This window comes from Solanum pennellii, chromosome 4 (assembly GCF_001406875.1).
Source record: "Solanum pennellii chromosome 4, SPENNV200".
NCBI classification, from domain to species: Eukaryota; Viridiplantae; Streptophyta; class Magnoliopsida; order Solanales; family Solanaceae; genus Solanum; species Solanum pennellii.
Window position 1 is genome coordinate 5,440,822 of NC_028640.1, and position 8,939 is coordinate 5,449,760.

At 35.3% G+C, this 8,939-nt stretch overlaps 2 protein-coding genes across 2 annotated transcripts; one reads left to right on the plus strand and one right to left on the minus strand.

Moving 5' to 3' along the window:
• Nucleotides 1–1,478: 1,478 nt before the first annotated feature.
• LOC107017770 (U-box domain-containing protein 36) lies at nt 1,479–3,513 on the plus strand. The gene is made up of 4 exons (XM_015218025.2): nt 1,479–1,978; nt 2,342–2,460; nt 2,873–2,988; nt 3,083–3,513. The coding sequence occupies exons 1-4, from the start codon at nt 1,654–1,656 to the stop codon at nt 3,333–3,335; spliced, it is 813 nt and encodes a 270-aa protein (XP_015073511.1). The 5' UTR covers nt 1,479–1,653; the 3' UTR covers nt 3,336–3,513.
• Nucleotides 3,514–3,703: 190 nt separating this feature from the next.
• LOC107017769 (serine/threonine-protein kinase D6PKL2) lies at nt 3,704–8,710 on the minus strand. The gene is made up of 3 exons (XM_015218024.2): nt 8,487–8,710; nt 6,177–7,232; nt 3,704–5,161 (listed from the first exon to the last, which is right to left on the minus strand). Exons 2-3 carry the CDS (start codon nt 7,121–7,123, stop codon nt 4,285–4,287), a joined length of 1,824 nt encoding a protein of 607 aa, XP_015073510.1. The 5' UTR covers nt 7,124–7,232; nt 8,487–8,710; the 3' UTR covers nt 3,704–4,284.
• Between the last annotated feature and the right edge of the window lie 229 nt (nt 8,711–8,939).

An 8,939-nucleotide genomic window follows, 5' to 3' on the forward strand; every position in this document is an offset into this window, starting at 1 on the left:
TATATATATATATATATATATAAAAGATATGTTGAATAGTACCCTTTATTGTTTGATGTATTTACTTTTATATAATTAAATCTCTTCGATAAAAATCAAAATCTATAACTATTGATATAAATAATTAAGTTGGACGCCTATCACAATAATGTTTTGAATTTCAGTACGAATATTCCATCGAACTTATTATCAATATAAGTTTCAATTAACCGCACTTTGAATTTCGAAAGTTAAACAAACTTTTATTTGATTGTGATTTTTTCATGTCTTTTAAATTTTTAATTATAATGACTTATAACGCTTTTTGTGTAGTTTACAAAAATATACGCTTTAATTAATCGCTATTTAAATTTGATTCTTAAAATTCGAACTACAATATACGGAGAAAGTATAATATAATATTGTAAGCAAAATGCATTGACTTTAGACAATTCATTGGTTGAAAGGGCCAAGATGCTGGTATATATTCGGATATTCTTGTACAAGTCTCTATTAGAAAATAACGTCTCAACATTTTTGTTTTTTAAAAAATAATAAATTACTCATATCATCATTCATATTCATATAATTTATTAAAATGAAATGAATAAATTAATGTTGGTCTTTTTATTCTATCAAATATGCATATTTTTTTGGGTTGAGGGACCCATGTTTAGTCAGGCAGGTTCAATTGAATACTCTTCATCAAAGAAAAATAGCAAAGTACATATTAAATAAATCTAGCTATTACCCTTTTTCTTTTTATAATTAAATACTTTGTTAGCCTCTTTTAAGAACAAAATAAGAATATTATTTAAAATATAGAAATGTAATGTTGTTTATAAAACAAATTAAAAAGAGATATAAAATAAAAAGAGGTAATACCATCAAAGTACGTTTTAGATGAAAAATAGTGATATTACATTAATTCGATGGAGGTAAGATTTCTCTTGAGGGATTCATAGAGTACCAAAAATGAAAACGCAAATAAGTGAAGAAAATTAAACATCCGACATATAATATGTTAAAAAATTATCAATGTTAATATATATTTTGTAATTTTTCGGCGAAAGGGGCTTAGGTAAACCTCCTTCCATCCGTTAGCTCTGCCCCTGATCACATTAAGAGCCACATATGAATATTTTTCGGGTTGAATGGTACATTATAATTTATAGGTTCAGTCAAATTCAGTAATTTTGGCTTAAATTATATAAATCTATTATGTATGCAATAACAACAACACGCTCAAAGATTGTACACATATCTTGCCTTTATTTTTACCGGATGAAGAGGTTGATTATGTAATTGCCGAAAGAAAATTCTCGATTTGTGCATACATAAAAATCTATTATGTACGCATGAATATTAAATTCTGAACTCATAAAATTTAAATCTTGAATCCGCTTCAACCTTATAATTCCAAAATAAGAGTTATCCTCTATATAAAAATGTCACATCATTAGTTTTATCCTCTATATAAAAATGTCTCACTTTGTAACAACTTTTTCATACACTTGTCTAAGTTTTCCCAACAACTTAAATCTTTTGGGAGAAAATAAGAAAGGACAAACACAAAGTGTGTCTATCATCATTAATCCCCTCTTGGGATTTTGATAATATTAAGGTTGATCACAATCATCTTGATTTTCATTAATTTTCAAGAAGAAGAAAACAATGAAAGAAATCATTGACAATAGTTTGATCAATGAAATTGAAGAAGAAGAAGAAGAGGGGAACTTTTATAATTCTACAAGTGATTTGTTTGAAATTGATCATCATGGTGGTGGTGAAGTTGAAGGAAGTTTGTTTTCCTTTGACTTTCACAATCATGAGGAACATGATGTTGTTTATGTTGTTGTTTGGAATAAGAATGTTAGTCAAGAGGAATCAAGTATGGATGCTTTGCTTTGGACTCTCAATCATGTTGTGACTAATCCAAATTCTACCATTGTTTTCCTCATTCATATATTTCCTCAAACTAACTTCATCCCTACTCCTTGTAAGTCCTCTCTCTCTCTCACACACACAAAAAAAGAATCATAAGAAAAGATCATTCTTGATTTCGTTACTTTTGTTATTTTCTTGAGTCTAAGGGTGTATCAGAAACAACGTCTGTATCTTTCAAGGTAAGGATAAAATCTACGTATATACTGCTCTCACCAGACCCCACTTGTGAAACTACAGTGAATATGTTGTTATTGTTATGTCTAATGCTTTAGTTGTAATATCCAAATTATAACACACTATAAAAATTAAGATATTGTGTTACTTCCTTATTATTTGAATTTAGATCTTATTTAGTTTGTTATACTCTAAAAGACACAAGATTATATGAAGCTTATTTTGTGATGAAACAACACAGTGGGAATGATACCAATAGGCCAAGTGAATGAAGAGCAAAAAGAGAACTACATGACTAAAGAAAGAAACAAGAGGAGACAGTTCCTTCAAAAGTTTGTTGACATTTGCTCTGCTTCCAAGGTGCACATACTGATCACTCTTCATCGGAAAATTATGTTATGTATATTATACGATCAAATATTACTTTTTTATACATAAATATATTAATCTTGTATCTCAATTATCAAACTATTTTGTTGTCGTTACTATTCCCTTATTAGTTGTCGCATTTTCTTCACTATCATTCTGAGGGTCCTCCAGAAACAACCTCTCTGCCTCCATGAGATAGGAGTAAAATCTACACACACTTTACTCTCCTCAAACCCTAACTTTTAAAGTTTCACTAAGTATGTTATTTTATACGTATATATGAATCTTGAACACTCTTAACGAGATTTCAGACTTCACCACTGGGAAACAAATGAGAGGGGGTGCCCACTAGCATGCCCTGTATAACTAAAGCTGTATGATATATGTGCCATATTTTTAACAGGTTAAACTGGACACTATACTTATTGAGAGTGACATGGAAGGCAAAGCTATACTGAACCTCATTCCCATCTGCAACATAAGAAAGCTGATTCTTGGTACTTCTAAAGCCAATCTCAAGTATGAGCAACAAAAAAATGAACTTTTTAACTTTCTACTCTACTTCTCCATCAGTTTTCATCTTCTAAATATTGTTTCATGATTTCTCTGATAGGAAAATGAAGTCAAGAAAAGGTAACGGAACGACAGATGAGATATTACAAAATGCACCAGAGTTCTGTGAGGTTAAGATCATATGTGAAGGCAAGGAAGTTGTTGAGCTGCAGATGTTTGAATCACCTTCTCTCCGATACTCCGGTGGCAGCCTAAAGTCCATTGAAGGCCAGATCCAAAATCAGAATCAAGAAGACCAGAATGATCAATCAATTGGATGTGGAGGATGTTTCAGAGCCAAGGTCATGTCTTAGATATCATATAGCTCAATAGTGTCCCACCTCAAGGACTTCAAAGGATGTAAATTTCTATCAACAAATAACTGGTTTCCACATGAATCTCACCTCTTCATCATACCACATATTACATGTTACTTTATACAGTTATTGTACATACAAGAAGTAATAACACAACAACAGTGTAATTCCACGAGTTGGGTCTGAAGAGGGTACAATGTATGCATACCTTACCCCTACCTCGTAGAAATAGAGAGATTGTTCCCAATAGACCCTCACTAACAAAAAGCAAATCGTTGTTTTACCATTCCATGGGCAAGGAATAATAAGTGGGCTGAAGATACTGATGTTATTACCTGATATATAAGGAATGACGACAACAAAGGAAAAGCAAAAAAAAAGGGGAACTCCCTCCTTTACTTCTGAAAGAGCCAAAAAGCAAATATTACACAGGAGAAAGTAAAATGTAGCAAAATTCACTGTGGTCTAAATGTCTTGGTGACATCCAAAAGTATGGTTGTCGCATAACTTAAAATAAGATTGAATCTAAACTTTCTCACACTGTACTGTACCTTTGGGATGGAACACAAATTTCTAGGGAGCATCGAAAAGCAATATACATTGAGCAATCATCTTGCTTAACTTGGTCATTTGGCCAAAAAACAGTTTCCTGTTCATGGCAATGCCATCTCACCTAAAGCCACACATGATTTTGAGTTATCCAATTGCATACTTCTAACAGTTATATACTTCAAGACACTCGCCTTTTACCGTTTAGACATCCTTGTAATATGGAGACTAATGATGGGAGGCAGCTCTAGCTTGAAGCACGTACAGATTCACAAATAATAAGATCTGACACTGTTATGGACAGTGACAACAGGACCCTGCGCATATAAGATTATCCTTGAATTCAGGATTTGCTGGTCCACCAATTCATAAAATTTACCAGTCGAGCTGATAATTACTAGAAGAAATCAAATTCGAGGTAGTTATCAGAACCCTTTTGGCTGGGAGCTACTGCTGCTGGAACAGTCTTTTGATTGGTAGATGGTGCTGGGACTGGTAGTCTCTCAAATTCAACCGGTTTAGGCACCTCGGGAGGGCTAGCACAGCGTATTAGTGCCCAATTAACCCCTTCAAAGAAAGGGTGTTGTTTTATCTCAGTTGCCCCTCTTTTGTATGCCAATCTGTTCTGTGGTTCTTTTATGAGTAAACCTCTAATAAGATCCCTTGCTGCAAAACTAACAACTGGTGATTCTGGAAATCTAAGAGGTTGCCCGACTACATTGAATAATGTAGCTCGGTTACCAGATCCTTTAAATGGAGTTTTACCAAACAAGAGCTCGTAGAGAAAGATCCCAAAAGTCCACCAATCTACTGCACTTCCATGACCTTCACCTTTGATAATCTCTGGTGCCAAGTATTCATGAGTTCCCACAAATGACATAGAGCGAGCACTAGTAGGTTCTGCCATGAGCTCTGGTAACGGCCTAACTTGGTTACCTACGTCATTTTTGGGTTTCCGATCCTTCTTGGACTTGCTGGAAAAGATGCGGCGAGAGAAGCATGTTGTAGGAACGACACATGATGGTTGAATGCAGGAAGGCTCAATGCATGCCGGCTGGACACAGTATCCTGAGTTCTTCTTGAGAGGCTCCAACTCCAGGGAAGATGTCTTCACCAGTGTTGGGCTAAAAGAACAGCAAAGTGACAGGTCAAAGTCTGAAAGCATTATATGTCCATCTTCTCTAACAAGGACATTCTCAGGCTTGAGGTCGCGGTAGATAATACCAAGCATATGGAGATACTCTAAAGCCAAAAGGACCTCAGCGACATAAAATCTGAAAAGAGAGAAAGTTAATCCTCAGTAAAACGCTTCAACAACAACAACATAACCAGAGTAGTCCAAAAGTGGGGCCTGCGGAGGGTATTGTGTACACAGCCTAACCCTTACCTTGTTAAGGTAGCAGAGAGGCTATTTCCGAAGGACCCTCACCCCAAGTACCGCATATAATAAAACAATATGAAAAGGAAATACAGTGGACCATGTTTTGTTGCATAACAATATTTCTAGTTGGACCATGGGACAATTGTTTTCTGAAGGGAACATTAAAAATTCATTTCTAATCTCTAAAATGAAACCTTGGAATATGCAAACCGGAATATGGGGACATAGTAATACGCTCCTAAACATTCAAAAACAAAATGCAAGTCCCACTTACATAATTCAGCATTAAGTAATTGTTTGTTAGATCCAAATACTGTTACGCCAGAGAGCTAAAACCATGAATTGCTGCTCAACCAAGTCATCTAATACTACGTAGCAATAAAGATGAAAGTTATAACGAAATTGATTTTCACAAACAAAAAACTTCTGTGACAGAGAAGATGTCCAAGAAATGGGGCAAGAATCCACCGAACTCCATAACGGGAAAAGGAGAGGAATTTTGGTAACTTGGTGGAGAAACAAAAAGAATATGAATAGTCTAAACGCAAAAAATAACTGACATCACAGATAATGGACCTTATTACTCGACAAATGCAAATTCAGAACGAAGAAATTCTCAAAGTGAAGGATGCTCCTAGAACCATGGTAATAGGCTTCCAACAAAATCTAAAGGCCTAGTGCGACGTCACTCATCCAGCAGCATAAGGTTCAAGTGCATTTGACAACATAAATATGCACTTCCAAGTAAGAAGAACAGCTAGACTGACTTGTTGCAACAGCCTTCTCAGTTGTGGATCTTCTATTGAAATTACAAAAACAATGATCTTGTAGAAAGCAGTAAAATAACGTGGAACTCAGAAAGTATCAATAGGAAAAATCATATTCAAAAGACTGAAAAGAAGTTATACTTCACTGCTTGTTCAGAAAAATGTTTCCCTGGCTGTCTCTGCCTAAGAGTATGCAGATCCCCTCCAGGACAGAATTCCATAACCAAACATGAAAACTTATCAGTCTCAAAGTGGCTGTAGAGAGAGGGAAGAAAAGGATGATCAAGGGATGATAAAATTTCTCTCTCTGTCTGAGCACGAAGAAGCTTCTTGCGGCTGGCTAAAGATGCTTTATCCATGACTTTCATAGCAAAGTAACACTTGGTTCCACTCAGTTCAGCCAAGTAAACACTTCCAATATCTCCACAGCCCAACCTTTTCAGCAGTCTGAAATGGCTCAAACCTAAGCTACCATCTTTAGATCGGACAGCTTGGATAGCTTCCCATCTCACGTCATTTGTTTTGTGGGGTTTGTTTACACTGCTGCTAAAACTGCTAAAGGTGCTTTCATCACTCACATCAGTGCTGGTGCTTCCTCTACACATGCTGCTCTTTCCACTCTCAACAAGATCAGCATGATCACTTATCTTGCCACTTCCACTATTTTTGGCTAGACTACTAGTACCATCGCTGACTTTTGCAGAAACTGGACTGTTCTTGCCACTCGTTTGGTTAGATGTTTTCTTTTCTTGATCGGTAGAAGACTCGAGTGAGCTTCTGGTTCCATTAACTTCATGATTCCCAGGTGTCGACACATTCTGAATATCAGTGGGAGCATTTTTAGATTTATCAATTGACAAATCATTAGACCCCTTTTGATACTTCTTATTATTCCGAACCCCATCCACATCATGTGTTGTAATTTTGCCAGATTCTGGCAATTTACCAGAAAGAGCAAGGCTGAGTTCATTCATTTTTGACACCTGTGTAAGGAAAGAGCTAGAGTCATTTGTCTCTGCTGTCTGTCGAGCTCCAACAGGTTTTTGTTTAGGTTCAAGGGGAGCGCTAGCACCAAAATTCAAAGCCATCAGTGACACAACGATACAGATGAATAAGTTACAAATGACGGCACGTTTTTCCGTCAGCCATTCCAATTGCCATCATCTTGCTACAAGATTACGGATGTACCTCGCCAATCTGCCAACAAGACAAAGAATTACCCATTAAAAGGACAATTACAAGGTCTAAGCATTCGTTCAGATAATCTCTTCTTGGAGATGATTCAATGTGTTACTGTCAAGTTGTCAACAGAAAAACAGGTGTGTATATCAAAAAGGAGGAAATAGCATTTTACTAGACCAACAATAATAACAACAACTACGTCTCAGTCCCAAACAAGTCAGGGTCGACTAATCGAATCCTCACTATTCCATTTAACCATTTTTCGCCTCTCGTCTTTGTCGCCATGGCGTTGTCTTTTGAAGATCGCTCGCCAGAAAGCTTAAAGGCGATGAATGGTCGCCTCGCCTCCCACGATTGGCGACGAGGCGATCACCTTTCTTAATCACTGATCAGATAATTACTGGTTCATACCCCACAGCAGGGAATCAACTAAAGTGCTGCTTAGGGTTCATTTGGAAGGATGTCATGTATTAGTCATGGTATTATTTAATCCATTGTTCCGTAGGATTCAGTCTATGTGGTGTATAACTAATACATAGCAAACCATGGTACTAGTAATACAAGGATTATTTATACATGAATAAGCATGGCTGAAGACAGAACTGCCCTTAATACACAAAACCAACCAGCAGATAAGAAATAATCCTAGTATAACTAATACCGACATAACTAATCTCTGCATTACTAATCTCATCATTACGAATACACCCTATTCAGTACTATTCTTCAAACAATACCAAACAACCCCTTAGTATTTAATCATCCCTGCTGCAAAACAAATCAAAAAATTAAACCCTGGGACTATGTACAAGATCTAATTCTCTATTAGCCTCAAGCAAATTTGCATGTAGAACCTTATATACTCTACATAAGACTAAAAAACTGATAGCTAAAAACAGATATCAATTAAGCGAACAACCATAACTCACCATTTAAAACACAGATTACATTATTTTAAAAGCTTATACAACACCATACATGGATTTCATATCCATCAAAAAAGCAGGAAAAAAAAACAGGAAGAAAAAAAAAAGGAAAAATATATATGTGTTTAACAACAAACCCACACATAAAAAGTAAATCAAGACTTAGACAGCAACCCATAACTTAACCAGACACAAATACAGTTAATTCATTAAAAATCAGATCTTGATCAAGATTACATTTTTAAGCAAAACCCATATCAGATCCTTAATGAGAACAACAACCCAGATGCCAAAACTGAATCTTGAAGCAACCCCATGTAAATCACAAGAGAAAAATAAGTACCTGAATTACCCTCGTAAACCCAAATTGAAGATTTAGCTTTACCTGTAATAAGAAAAGAAAAAAGAGTACAGAAGAGAAAAAATTGCTCTTTGTATACTCCCCCAGATTAGTACAGTTAGCAGCAGCTTAGAGTGAGAAAGAAGAGAGAGAGATAGAAAATGAGAGATGCTTTGGACTATCAGGCAAATGAGGAAGAAGAGGGGTCAACAAATGCTAAAGCAAAAACTACCTTTTTTTTTTCTTTTTTAATGAAGGGACTTTATTTAGAGTAATTTTTATTAGCAAATTAGGAAAAAAAAGTTGGGTTAATGTGTAATTATTGTATGATTAACTTATAATAATGAACATTTGTGAATAAGCACAAAAGAAATTCTAAAATGTGAGCCAAAGTATAGGTTTCACATAATTCAAAGATTGAAATTTTTTTTTTTTCATTTTCTGTAAAGATTGATG

Bases quoted from the DNA above. Each gene is read 5' to 3' on its own strand.
- LOC107017770 (XM_015218025.2), top strand. From the start codon at position 1,654: ATGAAAGAAATCATTGACAATAGTTTGATCAATGAAATTGAAGAAGAA. The intron at 1,979-2,341 runs GTAAGTCCTCTC...GAAACAACACAG, and splicing joins TAACTTCATCCCTACTCCTT to TGGGAATGATACCAATAGGC. The intron at 2,461-2,872 runs GTGCACATACTG...TATTTTTAACAG, and splicing joins ACATTTGCTCTGCTTCCAAG to GTTAAACTGGACACTATACT.
- LOC107017769 (XM_015218024.2), bottom strand. From the start codon at position 7,123: ATGGCTTTGAATTTTGGTGCTAGCGCTCCCCTTGAACCTAAACAAAAA. The intron at 5,162-6,176 runs GTATAACTTCTT...CTCTCTTTTCAG, and splicing joins TTTTCTGAACAAGCAGTGAA to ATTTTATGTCGCTGAGGTCC.